The sequence below is a fragment of the Rhinolophus hipposideros genome (assembly GCF_964194185.1).
Source record: "Rhinolophus hipposideros genome assembly, chromosome: 5".
NCBI lineage: Eukaryota > Metazoa > Chordata > Mammalia > Chiroptera > Rhinolophidae > Rhinolophus > Rhinolophus hipposideros.
In genome coordinates this window covers 79,047,013-79,063,457 of record NC_138051.1, presented here as the reverse complement: position 1 = coordinate 79,063,457, position 16,445 = coordinate 79,047,013, and the positions used below count along the sequence as shown (strand labels likewise).

Here is a 16,445-nt window from a genome sequence, read left to right as displayed (position 1 = left end):
GTTTTTTTTCTTAAAGTCATGGTTATTGTGTAATGTATAAATGTTCAACTAGCTTGGACCTTTTTTTTGTGTGAATAATTTCTAGCTAATGTTTCTTAGCAGAATTTAGACATCTGTTTTTGGTGAAGTGATGAGAATTTCAAACACTGTCTTTATGGGTCAACTTCAAGTGTGATTGTGATTTCCCTTTAGGGCATGTGGGATTTAGAAAGGATCAGTGAAAATGATGAAATTATGGATGCTGCTTTGGATGTTAAATCCATTACATCAAACATGAGCTGTGTGATCTGCCCAGAGATCAGAACTATATAATTTGTTTTGTTCTGCCATGTGGTTTAATAACAGATTTCATTTACCTCACATGCGATTTCTTCATAATACTTGGGAGAAATGGGTAATGCTATATAACTCTGAAGCTTTGATAGTGTGTGTTGTTGTTTTCTTCCCCTCCCACAGGCAATTATTTCTAGTCAGAGAAGGAAACCAGTGCCCGGCATTCTCACCAGCTTTCTACCTGCCATGATCGAGTGCTTGTCAGTCGAAGTACAAGCCAAATTGCGTTCTGGTTTGGCTATATGCTCCCTAGGCCAGTGTGTGGAGGAGCTTACCCTCAACAGCATTGATGCCGAAGCAAAATGTGTGGCAGTCAGGGTGAATATGGAAACCTTTCAAGTTCAAGTGATAGACAATGGCTTTGGAATGGGAAGTGATGATGTAGACAAGGTAGGAAATCGTTATTTCACGAGTAAATGCAACTCCATACAGGACTTGGAGAACCCAAGGTTTTATGGGTTTCGAGGGGAGGCCTTGGCCAGTATAGCTGACATGGCCAGTGCTGTGGAAATTTCATCCAAGAAAAACAGGACAATGAAAACTTTTGTGAAACTGTTTCGGAATGGAAAAGCCCTGAAATCTGGTGAAGCTGACTTGACGAGACCAAGTGCTGGGACAACAGTAACAGTGTATAACCTATTTTATCAGTTACCGGTAAGGAGGAAATGCATGGATCCTAGACTGGAGTTTGAGAAGGTTAGACAGAGGATAGAAGCTCTCTCACTCATGCACCCTTCCATTTCTTTCTCTTTGAGAAATGATGTTTCTGGTTCCATGGTTCTTCAGGTCCCTAAAACCAAAGACGTATGTTCCCGATTTTGCCAAATTTATGGACTAGGTAAGTCCCAAAAGTTAAGAGAAATCAATTTTAAATATAAGGAGTTTGAGCTTAGTGGCTACATTAGCTCTGAAGCACATTACAATAAGAATATGCAGTTTTTGTTTGTGAACAAAAGGCTAGTTTTAAAGACAAAGTTGCATAAACTCATTGACTTTTTATTAAGGAAAGAAAGTATTATATGCAAGCCAAAAAATGCCTCTGCCAGTAGGCAAATGAATTCAAGTCCTCGTCGTCGGTCTCACCCAGAGCTCCATGGGGTGTATGTAATCAACATGCAGTGCCAATTCTGTGAATATGATGTATGCATGGAGCCAGCAAAAACTCTGATTGAGTTTCAGAACTGGGATACGGCTTTGGTGTGCATTCAGGAAGGAATAAAAAAGTTTTTAAAGAAAGAAAAATTATTTGTGGAATTATCAGGTGAGGACATTAAGGAATTTAGTGAAGATAATGATTTTAGTTTATTTAGTGCTACTCTTCAGAAGCATGTGTCCTCTGATGAAAAGTGTGACCAGGTCAGTTACCAGGAAGCATGTAATAATATTTCGGATTCCTATGAAATGTTTAATTTGCAATCAAAAGCTGTGAAAAGAAAAGCTACAGAAAGCATAAATACACAGAATTCTAGAGAGTCAGAAGCTATCAGAAAAAAGACAAACGATTCATTTTTGTACACTTATGAATCAGATGGCCCAGGCCATGGTAAAATGACAGAGTCATCTTTACAAAACAAAGATAGCTCTTGCTCAGAATCAAGGATCTTAGAACAAGAGAGAGCTGAAGCATCAGAATCAGGAGAAAAGGAGAAACATAAAAAATCTTGTTTGGAGTTAAACTCTTCCGAAAATCCATGTGGAACCAGTTCAGAAATGTTTGCAAGCCCTTTTCAGACATTTGAGGAGAGTGGAGAAGATCATGAAATACAGAACATAAGTACTACTGTTAATAGCCTGCCTGCTGCCGACATCCTGAAAACTAATAGAATTCAGAATCATTCAGAACTAGAGACATTTAAAGATGCCACTGAAATGGCATGCCAACCTTTGCCTTTTGAGACAACATTACTGAGAGTACATAGTGCTCAGAGAGAGGAAGAGAAAAGAAGAAAAGAACCTAGTAATTGTGGAAGAATAAACGTTTTTAGTTATAGACAAGTTAAATTATGTTCCACTGGCTTTATAACTCATGTGGTACAAAATGAGCAAACTAAGTCAACTGAAGCAGAACATTTATTTAAAAATTGCGTTCGACCTGGTCCTGTGAGTGCCAAAGAAACATTTGGAAATAGAACACGCCATTCACTTGAGATCCCAAACATCAAAGACTTAACCAGCACTTTAAGTAAAGAATTTGCTCAACTGCCCAATGAAAAATTGTGCAGAACAAATATAAGTTATGGGTTAGGGAACAAACCTATAGCAACTTACAAAAATTTTGCTACTTTTCAGGAAGGTAGTGAAAAATCACACACAGGTTGCTTATTACCTGACACATCCTCTTTCTCTTGGTGTAGGCATGTTTCAAATGGTAGTAAGAGAACAAATAAGTTGATTGGTTCTTCCAGACCCATAGCCCATAAGATGCTAAACTTAAGGTCACAACTAGGATCTTTAGAGAAGTTTAAGAGACAATATGGGAAAGTTAAAAATCCTCTGAATACAGAAGTGGAGGACAATAATAATTTTCAAACCACTACCAATCTCAGTCCTCCAGTTGAACCTGACATGCCACAGAGAGACAAAAAACACTTAGACAATTCTGATATTTGTGAAATCACTGCTATGAAACATGATTCAAATAGCAATTGTCAACCAGTAAGTCACATCCTTTATTCAGAAAAGTTTCCATTCTCCAAGGAAGAAGACTATTTGGAACGACAGATGCCTTGCTTAAGAGAAAGTCCTATAACTCTAAATGAGTTACCACATTTTAACAGAAAATCTTTGGATATTGAGAAGTCGCCTGAATCACTAGCTTCTAAATTATCCAGAATGAAAGGTTCTGAAAGAGAGACTCAAACAATGGAGAGGATGAGTCATCGTGAACTTCCACAATCAGATTCCGGTAGGAAAGGCAGTGACTTGTGCAGTGGGTTATCCGAAGATTCTTGGAAGTTACTTAAAACCGAGCAGAAAAAAACAGAGAGTATCATCATCCCAATGTCAGACACTGTCATGCAGGATAATGCTTTCAATAAAGATAGTGAAACATATTCAAAGGACAATATAACAGAGAACTCTGAGATACCAGAAACTCCTTTGGTATTACCCTATCATAATCCTGCAGTTATCAGTAAAGACTCAGATGTTCTTATAGCTTCAGAACAACAGATAGGAAGTCCTAACTCTCCTAGCGGAATGTTAATGAGTCGCATGGACGATTCTACAGCCAACCCAAATGGAACTTGTTTTCAGAGTGAGGAATCTATAGCAAGAACTTGTTCTGCAAATGAAGAGTCAAGCACAGGTTCTTTGGATTGGCAGCAGCACTTTGATGTCGCCTTGGGAAGAATGGTTTACATCAACAAAGTCACTGGACTTAGCACATTCACTGCTCCTCCTGAGGACGTTCGGGCTGCTTGTACTAAGGACCTGACAACTGTGGCTGTGGATGTCATACTTGAGAATGGTAAGTAGATAGTGTTCAATGGCTTGAAATGCTTTTGAAGATGGGAATGATGGCCAACGAGTAAGATAATCATTGTTCAAAGAGATTATCGCATCAGATAGAACATTTTGAAGTTTAATTATAAAATGTGTTTTATGGTATATGAAGATTCTCTAGGTCCAATTCTATTTAAATTTAGAAATACAACGAAAGACTGTTATAGAATGGAAGTGTATGTATATGTATCTGTGTGTGTGTGAGGGGGTGGGGTGAGGCAGCTTTTAGTGGAAGAGTACTATTAACAGTTGAGAAGACCCACAGCGCTTCCCTACCCTGCTTTCCCCTCTCTCCCAAACACGTAACTCTTCTAGAAAGTTGTCTCTAAAAGCACCTGCAAGGCCAGTGTAGTATTTTTCTGGAAGTTGCTCTCTGCAGTTCCCAGGTAAAGGGCAGAATGATCCTGTAATCATCCGAGGTTTCCCAGTAAAATCTATGGCTCAGTACGGTACTGTGTATATGTGTTTTTGTTTGTTTTTTTAAAAAAAATAGCACTTGACCATACATTTTTTGGAATATGGGTTAAATATGTACTTTCATAACTATACTTTTAAAATGTACATTATTATGATACACATGCTAATCCACTTGATCTGTTTATTGCATAAGTAGCTTTTATTCAGGATGACGGTAAGGTGGCTTTTAAATCTTACTGCAAGGTGACCTCAGAGCCTAGACGCTAGTTCTCAGTTCTCTGTCAACATTAAAAAGGTGCCATTACTTTGGCATTGTGTATAGAGCCAGATGTTGGGAGATGGAAAAGCTGGTTTCCATATGGCTATAATCTTGGTTTTTGCATTAGGAGGATAAACATCAAGTGAGCATCCAGATTGAAAGTCTTGAATGTTGTAAAAAAATGTAAATTATATGAACGTAATTGCCAATTACCTTATAATTTCTCTTTAGGATTAATAACTGTAGCAGGAAGCTCTGATTTATTTAAGATTAAATAAGACCTTTATTTTTCAATGGTTTCCAGTTTTCTTCATTGTGAAAAAAACTAATCACTGTAGTAACTTTCAAATAAGAGAAAACCCTTGTCTTTCAGTATGCTCCTGAGACTATCAAGTTGCTCCTAAAGACACATGTGTTTTTCAGTCTATGTAGTTTTATGTCCTGATTTATATTGAATGCTTATCAGAGGTACATCTAAGGAATTGGCACCTCATCTTCCTGGAATGCAACTGCTTCTGATATGGTGATAAAAAAAATAACTGGATTACATGAAACTAAGATGGCGGTTGCTAAACAGAGGGGGAAATCTTGGCTGCCATACTCAGCGTAAACATCTGCTCCTGTTAAATAATCTAGATGTTTAAAAAACACTTGAACCTACTTAACTTTCTGGATTAGCAAATCTTATAATGAACTTTTGGGGGTCATGTTAACTCAGAGTTTCATAATGAAAAATGAAGCATTTTGGGTATAGAGATAAGTTCCATGAAAAGAAGGCTTCTAAGCACCTTCCATTCACATGGAACGTTACCTCTCTGGGAATGGCTGGTGTATAACTGGATGTCAGGACATTGTTGAACCATATAAAAACATTACATAAGATGAATTGTTAAGAGCAAATTTAATTGTACAGAAGAGAGGATGTAGAAAGGTAGTTTTAAGGAGTCGTGTCAAATCTCCGAGCCCTGGCATATTATTTCTTTAAAATGTCTTTAACTCTGTCCTTCCTGTTAACAGTGATGCAACCTTATTTCACCCCCTACTTTAATTTTATCATTCTGCATTAATCTCTGGATAGTTTTTGTTCAACAAATTTATCTTTTTGAAACAATTGTTTCATCATGTATTTCCCTGTTCAAAACCTTTCAAATTCAGCAGTGTTTCTAAAACTGAAATCTGATAATGATCCTTCAGAGAGGAGGGTAGACTTTGGGCCAGAACATACTGGACTTTGGAGTTTTAAATTAAGAACTTTTTATTCATCTATTCATTTATTCATTAATTTTTTGATTATTAATGCTGTGGTAGGTGCTGCCACATTGCAGATTAACTGATTTTGCTTTCAGGAGTTCACAGTCTATTAGGGAAGACAGCTATCTAAATATAATTATAATATGATAAGATAAATGTTATAATAGGCACATATATTGGTTATGAGACATATAAATTGGGGACTTGTGAAGGTTGCACCCAGTAGTGAAGGATGATAATTAAGTACCACTATATGTCTAATACAGGCTTTCTCAACCGTGGCCCTATGGACTTTTCAACTGTTGTAGGGTTTGTCCTATACATTGTAGGATATTAGCGGCATCCATAGCCTCTATCTGCTGGAAGCTAGTAGCACCCCTCACGCAAGTTGTGACAACCAAAAATGTCTCGGCCAAATGTTCCCCCTGCAATGCCCCCATTGAGAATCAGTGATCTATTTTAGGTCCTCTTTCTGGCTAGAATAGATGGATAAGGGAACTAAACATTAATGTAGATTCCTAAGTTTAGCAGAATAATTTCCTTAAAGAACTTTTGACTCTCAATCTAGTGTTTAGTAGTCTGCTTTGTGTCTTGATTCAGTTTGTACAGAAAGAGATTTTATGTAACTTAATTTTTTATAGTTTATATTTTGAGTTCAAATGGTTACGTTTTTCTTTTTTATATTTAGGATCTCAGTACAGGTGTCATCCTTTTAGAAGCGACCTTGTTCTTCCTTTCCTTCCTAGAGCTCGGGAAGAGAGGACTGGGATGAGACAGAGTGACAGAGGTAGGGTCAATCACAGATTGCTGGAACACCCAATACACATTGTACCACCTAACTCAAAAAAAAAAAAGCAGGGTTGTATTATGAAGCTTGATTAGTGCCAGCTGTGCCTTGCTGGAACCAGGAGTTCCCCACGGTCCTATTTAACAGCAGAACTAAGTAATTGAGTGCATGCATTTAAATCAGAAATTACTTTTCCAGACTTGGTGGTCAACTGGGTGATAATGCACAGTCTGTGGTGTCTTGTGATTGAGAAAAGGTTTCTTATTTTTAAAGATTGGAGTTGTTCTCCATATTGCAGTACTTTTGTGTAAGTAAAACTCATCTTCAATAAAAGACGTTTATTATTTTTCTTTGTTTCTAAAAATAGATAAGGTATATTTTTTACTAAAAGAAGTGAGGCTACTAATTTGAACCAGTTTCTTCTGGACTTGTATTCTGAAATTTCTCTTGAAAACAGTTTGGAGAAAAAGCTATAATACCAAAAGATACAGTCATCAACTCTACTTTAAAAAGTAACAGGTCAAAACAATTTAGAGATACTGCAAACACTGAACATTTGTCGAATATTGGAACAGTGTATCTGATCTTTGGTCGTGGCTGCACCACACCAAATATGAGAAGCCACTCATCTTTCTCCCTGAGGCTCTTCATGCCACTTCACCTCTCCATTTTTTCAGTAGATACTGTGGATGACGCGGTTGCTAGCGAATCACTTCAGTCTTTGTTCTCAGAATGGGACAATCCAGTATTTGCTCGTTATCCAGAGGTGGGTCTGCAGCAATTATTCTTTGCTTGTTATTTTAAAATTTGAAATTTCATTTAAGTTGGGTATAGGCATGACTGACTGCTAATTTGTAATTATGAGTGGAGAGTGGGAATGTTTCCAAATAATTTATTTGGAAATTAATGTTTAATATAGAGAAGAGGAATCAGAATTCATAGCATTTTGGGAGCTCAGCTTTAATTTTGGATTAAACATATGTGATCAGTGTGTGAATAGTGATTGTGTTTTCCACTCTTAAAAACTCTGACTTATAAGGGCATCCCAGTTTCGGGTATCCCCTCTCGCAAGAGAGCTGTACTTTCGCTTTAATAAAAATGTTTGCTCCTTGACCTCTTAAGAAAAACTCTGACTTATAGCTTTGGCAAAGTACTTAGGGTGGTGATACTAAAAACTGTTATCATTAGAAAAAGTAGAGTCTTCTGTTGGAGGAGCAGTTCATCATTGGACCTGAGTGTATGTTCTTTCCTCAGTAGGTTATCACAGAATGTACTTTGTGTGTTGTGAGAAGGGTGTAGAATAATAGATGAGCAATTATTGATTCTTCCGTTAAGGTGTCATTAAGGACTTGATCATGGAGCCTAGACAAATTGTTATTCTGAAACAATACTGGTTTTTGTCAGTAGTTTTGCTCATAAGCAAAAATTATTATTGAGGAATAACAATTCATAGAGCCTTTCGAATTTCTTTAAGTTCTCTGAATTCAACCCACCTCTAGTAAGTTCTATGAAAATGAATGTTTTCAAAGCACTTTGAGATCTTTGGTAAAACAGTTCCACAGACATAAAACATTTTAATTTAAGCGATGTTTGTGCTGGGTCTTTCTAGGTTGCTGTCGATGTCAGCAGTGGTCAGGCAGAGAGCCTAGCAGTTAAAATTCACAACATCTTGTATCCTTATCGCTTCACCAAAGAAATGATTCATTCGATGCAGGTAAAATATTAAGTTTGAAATCTCACACAAATATCTATAAGATCTAAGCTAGACTAACTCTTGTGAATTTACTTAGTGATACAGACCACCCTTGTCAATGCATATCTGGTTTTAAAATCTTAATGGAACTTTATCATCAGAAGGAAAAGCAATGGATTAATTGTAATTACAAAGAAAACAATGGCCTAGTAAGTAGTATGAACAGGTTTGGAGGGATGAGTTATGGATTCAGGCTCACAGTTTCAAGGATTATATATTGACTTTATATTTTGACAATAATATATAAATCAACTAAGTACTCTAGAGACATTGTCCTTAAATGTTTAACAATGCCCATTTTTAAATGACCCTCTATGGTGTGAGGCTACAAATTACATGGCTTAGGAGACTCTAGATTAAAGAGTTCCATTAACAAAAGGGAGCTCTTATCTCATTTTTCTAGATTGCCCTCTCTCTGCACCAGTCTCTGGCTGTCTTTGTCTCCTTGTCTTCAGTATGGAAACAAATTAAGAGGTTAGACAGATCTAGGTAAACTCATAACCTGGCATTGACCTGGCACCAGAGCAAACACTTGATCCAGAAATGGACCCTGGGGCAGTGGTGTAGATGAGGGGATGTGGGGGGAGCCTTTTATCAGTACCTGGACAGAGAGGAGTCACCAAGGCTGAAAGCCACAGGTGGCTTTTAACTTACTGCTTTAATGGACTGGCTGTTCCAAAATGGTTTTCCTTGCTTTTGCATAATTTTTTCAGATTTATTTCAGCTCTATTTGTTGGCAGTCTCTGGTCATATTAATAATTCTCTGGTCGTGTTACCCATTAACAAGAATTGTTCCGTTGGGAACATTTCAGGTCTGCTCTAAAGTTTTGTTAGCACAGCCCTCTCAGCTGCCCCAGTCTGTTCCTTTTGTGTCTTCCGATCACTCGACTTGCCCATTCTTTTATCCTGCTTAGTGACTCCCTCAGGTTCTTCAGCATCTATCTCAGGCTTCCATGTGAGTGTACAATGCCAACAACTCTAAATTAAGTACAGGTTTGTCTCTTCCTATACAGACAATACTCTGTTACTATTTATTTAGTGTTGTACCACTTACTTCAACGGCAGGTTCTCCAGCAAGTGGATAACAAGTTCATTGCCTGTTTAATGAGCACTAAGACTGAAGAGAATGGTGAGGCAGGTAAGAATGGAGTTTGACTAATAACCAGCTGCTGTGCTCACAGGTTAGTTTTTATATACAGTATTGTTGCAATGATTTGGACAGATGAGGGAAAAACCAATCTAAATTAATACTATGAAATGATAGTTTTAAAGTACATTTAGTTTTGTAGCCGTACTCACAGGCATCCCTATATAAGATTCATGGTAAGCCATTGACAGTATTTGCTTTGGGAAGACAAATGGGAGTGGGCAAAGGGGGAATTTCGTGTTTTACTCTTTAAAATATTTTATATTGTTTGACTTTTAAATCATGTTTTCATGTATTCCCTTTATAATAATAATAGAAATTTTACATAATGAACTATACTAAGTTTACCGAGAGTTAAATACAATCTCTTGATGACTTGCTTTAATAAAATAATAATAGTTTATAAATAATATGAATTCACTCAACAAATATTGAGTGTCTTGTATGCCTGGGACTGTAGTAGGCGCTAGGGATAGAATGGTGGGAAAAAATATACGTGGAGAAGAAACAGATAATTACACAAATGTTAAAATTTTAACTCTAGTGTTATGGAAAACAGAAACAAGATGCTGTCAGAACCTGTACTGGGAGATTTGATTTATCAGGAGGTCAGGGAAGCTTTCTTGGTAAAGTGAGATGTGAAGTATGAGGAAACGAGTTGGAGAGGGTGTGAGGAGTCTTCTTGGCAGAGAGAATAGCATATGCAACGGAAAGCTTTTTGTTTGCTCTCATTGTTTGCTTTCTGATGTTTTTGCTGTGGCACGTTACATCGTACTTGCATTTTGAAAATATTGCTCTGGTTGCAGTGTGGAGAATGGGTGTGAGGGTGCAGTCCCAGTAACTGCAGGGAGACTGGCAGGAGGATATCTAAGAAATGATAGTTAACGGAGACCAGGGTGGACTAGAGAGAAGTGAATGCGTTGGAAAGATATTTAGGAGATAAAGTCACAGGTTTTGGTGATGGATTGGCTATGGGGAAGGTATATCAAAGTGGCTCCTAGTTTTCTGACTCCCATAACTGAGGGATGGTGGTGCAGGACCAGGTTGGAGGAGAAGCAGGCAGAGAGGGTGAAAAGCAGGAATTCAGTCTGAAATCTCTTTCAAATGTTCAAGAAGAGATATCAAGAATGTGGTTGGATATTACAGGTCTGGGACTAAAGCATTCTGACAGATATAAATCTGAGTTTCAGCATACAGTTGGTCATTGAAAGAGTGAAGAGTGAGGAGAAGAGAGATTCTGAATCGAGAGTAATCCCAACATCCAACAGCTAGTTAGAAAAGGGTGAACCAGCGAAAGAGATTGTGAAGGAACAGCTAGAGAAATAGAAAACAGACGAAGGTGCATTGTGAAGCGAAGGCTACGAACAAATGCTGCCAAGTGGTTAAGATGAGCGAAAAATATCCTTTCAGTTTAGTGACAGTGGATGTCAGGGACTTCAACTGCTTCTGACGTGAGGTAGGAGCGGACGTTGATAGAGGCCACAAGGAGAGACTCAGAAACCCCTGGTACAGAAGAGGGGGACTGAAAGGGGGGGAGGCAGAGAGAAGGCTTTTTTCCTTTAAACTGGGAGACTCTGGAGCACATTTACAATGTTTGATACTGTAAGGTTCCAGAAAAGACCTGAGTGGCTAAGAGCCCTGAGCACCAGTGGAGGTGTTGGCTCTAGATGGGTAGACCTGCAGGCAAGTGCTTCTGACGTTTTAAAGCAGTTCATTCTTTTTGTATTTCAAAATATCCCTTTTTGTCGTGTTTACAATGTAGATTTATCTAATAAATGTCATAATAGATCGAAGGCAAATTAATCAAAAGTCATAATTATCATGAATTGGTATTAGTGAAAGTCAAATTATAGTAGTTTTACTGTTTCTAGAAAATGAATAGATTTTTATAAAGTTTTGATTACCTGGAATTCTTTGGAAAATACCAAAATCACTACTAATGGCACCTCAAGTGGGTGAAGCCACAAAATCTGCAGGTGTTCAAAGAAGTAAAAGGGGCCTATTTGAATTTCTCTCGAGATTCTATATTATTGTATTGGCTAGCTGCCACCAAAGAGTACTCTTAGATAAATACATTTTTCTAAACCAAAATGTGTTTTACTGTTGCTCATGAATACCAAGAGCAACCTATTCCTATAATCGACTTATTGTAATATCTGCACATATTCTTGTAATGGACAAAGATTGTCTTAAAATTATAGTGAAATTTATGCCATGTATTAACATTTTTATTGCTTATTTCCACCTACAATAAAATACAATTATTCAGTTATCATACCCTAAAGAATAAGAATTCATTCATTTATTCTGTAAAAAATTATTGAGTGCCTGGTGCTGTTACACATGCTGGGAATATAATAGACAAAAATCCTTGCCCTTATGAAACTTCTGTTATGTGGGAATAAAAATACAGCTTTTCCCTTGAAATGATATAAAATAATATTGAATGTCAACTATAATTTATATGTATATGTATAGCTTTTGACATCAGTTAATTACCGCCATATATTCTACTTCACTCAAGGAATGCAGAATGTCTGAATACCATGTAGTATAAGCCATTCCTCCAGAGTCAGGTACAGGACTGATTTTTCTAGGGTCACTGACCCTTGGTAATTCACATTGGCTCTAGTTTCAAATTTGAGGTCACTCCCTCACAATTTATTATTTATTCCATTGTCTTGCCCAATACAGGATGTTAGTATTCATCACAACCAGCTGCAACTCCTCCTATCCTCAAAGGAGTTCAACATTCAATATTTTGGGGCCTGTTCCTGTGGTTGAACATACTGTCGGAATAATGATTTCCTTTAAGTCTTAAGCTCTCATGCCATGAATTTGATTGTGTCATAGAAACAAGTTTTTAATCTTTAGTAGAAACAGGAAAACCCGGCATTATCTATTTTGATCAAATTCAAGAGGAGAACTTTTATTTCAATATAATCAATAGCAATAAATCTTAACCCTTTGGCCAAAAGTACTAAATTTATGAGCTAAAAAGATGTAGTAATGTAGTTGAGAATCAGTCCTCCTGTCAATGGAAAAAGGATTTCCCTGTAGTTTTAGCGTTTTGGGTCAGGATATTCTGCCTCCTCTCTTGCATTTGAGAGCCTAAAGCCTTGCTGCTGAAAGTCTGTAAATAGCATCATCACCCAGGAGTTTGTTAGAATTGCAGAATCTTATGTCCCACCCCTAACCTACTGAATCAGAATCTGCATTTTCATAAGATCTCCAGGTGATTTGTATGCCCGTCAGAGTGTGAGAAGCCTGAGTCTAAAGCAAGGCAAACTATGTCTGGTGGGCCAGATCCAGCCGTCACCTGTTTTTGTATAGCCAGGGAGATAAGACTGGTTTTTACATTTTTAAATAGTTGGGAAAAAGGCAAAAGAAAAATATTTCTTGACACATTAAAAATTATATGAAATTAACATTTCAGTGTTCATAAATTAAATTTTATTGGAACACAGCTACAATATTCACATATTGTCTATGGCTTCTTTGGTTCAAAATGAATAGTTGAGTAGTTGTGACAGAAACCATGTGTTCCAAAAGGCTAAAATAATTACTGTCTGTCCCTTAACAGGAAAAATTATCTGACCTCTGATCTAAAGTGTAGTAGAATTACATTCTTCATGGGTTCCAGAGTAGCTTGCAAATCAAGGTCAGCTGATTATAATAATGTATTGTTTAATGATCCTTCATTGTATCAAATTTGAATTAATAAAGCAAAATCAGTATTTAAATATTAAGAATGTGGGGCTTTAGCCTTGTTTTATAAATGAACTAAAGAGTTTTCATCTGAGATAAATTTGTTATAGCTTTCCCCATAATTTCATTTTTTTTCTTCAGGAAATAAAAGATACAGTTGTTACTACTCTGTATGTTTGTTTCTCTTTTGCTTATGTTGTTTTTTTCTCCCTCAGTACAATAATGATTATTTTAGTCTTGATTTGAGAATTTGAAACTCCAGTAATCCTGGCTAATCTCGTAGGTGGAAACTTGCTAGTCTTGGTGGATCAGCATGCGGCCCACGAGCGTGTCCGTTTGGAGCAGCTTATTATTGGTAAGGATCTGTTTGGGATTAGAAAAGATTTGAGACTCCCCGGCACAATTATCATATTTTGCCGTGTATAATGCGCTCCTGTGTGTAATACACACCCATGTTTTTGGCCCAAACTTTCATGTAAAAAAAAATCTTTCGTTTTAATTTTTTAATTCAAATTTTTATTTGTTTACATGTAGGTACTTATTTTTTGTATTATAAAGGAATTTTAGCATTTATTTTTTAATATTATGGTACAAGAAATGTTATGTAACAAATAATTAGAAAACACAAGAACAGATACAAGGTACAAGAAATTTTACGTACTGGTAACAAGTTTAATGATATTTACACACCACAGAAGGCCAAGAACTCTTCATTGTTGCAAGTTCATTATAAATTCAACAAAACCGATTATTGTATTCCAGGGTATTATTTTGCGTTCGGATATCGTTATTGATTTCTAGAGTTACACTTTTAACTCATGAGCATAAGTAAAAGAATTAAAAACATTTATATAGATACAGAACTAGTACTACCCATGTATAATGCACATCCTTATTTTCCCCTCACAAATTTGGGGGAAAAAGTGTGCATTATACATAGCAAAATACAGTAATATACCTGACAGAGTTTTTCTAACTGTGACTATCGTGAGGAAAGATGAATTGTATGTTTAAAAAATTAAGCTGAAGTCCTCTGGTTTGGCTTCTTTTATAACTGAAAGAATGTAGTAGTTCACTCTACTAAATTCAAACATGTGAGTCTTACTTACATTGTCAAAGATATATTTGCTGTATATTTATCATCAACCCTAAGGAGCGGGTAGCTAGGGATTAGGCTACTTCATTACGACATACGGCACAAATATATGCCCCTCCATATGCCCATATTCTCGTGTTATGCCTTCTTCACAGTCCATCAAGCAGAGACCACCAGCAGCTCCGAAGCCCTAATAATTTGTTTTATTTTACATTTTAACTTGTGTTTGAATAGGTAGTATTATCAAATAAATTCAAGTCTGAAAGGCAGAAAAGGGAATATAATAGTCTTTCTACCCTTGCCCTTCATCCCACCTAGTTTCTCTCCCCCAGAGGCAACCGGTATCACTAATTTGTTATGTATCCAGCCAAAGTTATTATGTGCTTTTTAATCTTTGCTACCCTTTTTCCCCATCCTGACACAGTGTGCTCCCCAACAGGTAAAATACCAAGAAAATCTTTACTCCTGTGGTCAAGTAATAAAGAAAACCCCTAATGTCAAAGAGTTAGGTGAGGACCTAGGGAGGTATTTCATGAACTAGAATGGCAGTGTTACTTCCACGTTCACTTTTCCTCATAAGATGAAGACATAATTGTTGGAAAAGATACAGTAAAAACAGCATCAGGAGTTACTTGCTATGGGCCCTGGACCATTTGAGAATAGTACTACTGACTAAGTCCCTTCAGAGACTGGGAACCCTTCTGAAGGAATGAGGAAGCCTTCTTGAGCTATAGGATTGTATACATAGTAAACCCATTTTATTTCCTCAGTAAGCCACATTATTCACCTCTGTTATTAAAACCATTCATTGACTACAGAAACATTGCATTGTTCATTCGAATGTAAGATTTAAGTCTTAGATTTCTATTTGGTAAAATACTGCTAAAATGAATAAACAGACTGGATATTTACTAGTTTGACTTTAATAATGGAAATCCAAAGCCTAAAACTGAACGTTGAACACACTGCTAAGCACTATAGTAATTACATGACTGTGCCTTACCAGGCTTCATTTTTATCTGAATCTAGAAGACTTCACTTCCTACTCTTAACCCAGTCATCTTTCCCCCACTAGATTCTTATGAGAAGCAACAGCCACAAGGCTCCGGTCGGAAAAAGTTATTGTCTTCCACTGTAAGTCCTCCACTAGAGATATCAGTGACCGAGGAACAAAGGAGACTCTTACGGTTAGTGCCACCATGAGGATGTGATATTGATAGTGTAAATTCTCCCATAATTCTGTGAAGTATAAGCATAACTATCATTCCTTTTTTCAGATGAGTCACCTGAGACCAAGAGAGGTTACATGACTTGTTCAAGGTCATAACAACTATTAAGTGGTGGAGCAGGCACTCACATGCATGTCTTCTGACTCCAGATTCTGTTCTTTCCACTATATCACAGCTGTTGAGTATAGGATAGAGTTTCCCTGATAATTTTTTCCAGCAGTTGGCTTAGAATACTCTTCCCATTTCTTGGAACAGTCAGTGTTTATGCTGTGCTGTTTCTGAAAGCAAAATTACTGCAGTAATTACTTCCATTCTGCTTTGTCTTGATGCATTCTAGATTCTTAGTTTTCATTACCATCATCATACCGGGAAGAAAGTAAAACACTGGGCCACAAGAAGGGGGCAAATTGTATAGTGGATCACAAGATAGGACGTTTTCCCACTTTTGGGCAGCACAAATTATTGGAAATGAAAAAGAGTGAATTGTCTCTGAATTCATTTCAGGTTTGGGAATATGCCACTGCCAATAAATCTTTTTCCCTGGGGCATAATTTATATGAGAGGCAGATCCATTTATTTACATCCCATTAATCTGGACTTCTCAGTTCCTGGGGCTGTTAATCACCTCCCTGCTTTTATGCTGATTCAAAACACTTTCAGCCCTTTTATTTGTGCCAAACTTCTTTAAGTGCCAGCAAGAGAAGCTAGCAATTCCTTAGTGAAGAATAAAAACTTAGGAACAAGACTGAGAAGCAAATTGATTCTCTCAATGGAAAAGAGAAGAAAACGAAGGTTACTGTAATTCAAAACAGAAACTTGATAAGAAAATCCTGAACAAATACCCATATGTGTGAGAAAACCAGTATAACTTATAAAGCTTGTAGCAGCTTTTGAGAAACTATCAGGTATTTGGAACCAGTACTGAAATGTGAATGAAGTAATACTTTTATATTTGAGGTTG

The 16,445-nt window shown here is 36.9% G+C and overlaps 1 protein-coding gene across 6 annotated transcripts in view; it reads left to right on the top strand.

Annotated features, from left to right (window-relative positions):
* The window catches only part of LOC308498220 (acylphosphatase-1), a 40,151-nt gene that overhangs the window by 9,493 nt on the left and 14,213 nt on the right, over positions 1-16,445 (top strand). For 4 of the 6 annotated variants that reach the window (XR_013993443.1, XM_081049800.1, XM_081049802.1 and 1 more), the window contains 7 exons: positions 457-3,802; positions 6,453-6,551; positions 7,229-7,317; positions 8,161-8,265; positions 9,370-9,442; positions 13,443-13,514; positions 15,331-15,442. Coding sequence is in view for 5 of the 6 variants with exons in the window: in XM_081049800.1 (XP_080905926.1) it covers positions 457-3,802; positions 6,453-6,551; positions 7,229-7,317; positions 8,161-8,265; positions 9,370-9,442; positions 13,443-13,514; positions 15,331-15,442 (3,896 nt within the window). In the remaining variant the exon portion in view is untranslated. The remainder of the gene's footprint in view (positions 1-456; positions 3,803-6,452; positions 6,552-7,228; positions 7,318-8,160; positions 8,266-9,369; positions 9,443-13,442; positions 13,515-15,330; positions 15,443-16,445) is intronic. The other 2 variants (XM_081049807.1, XM_081049803.1) reach the window with 1 other exon arrangement.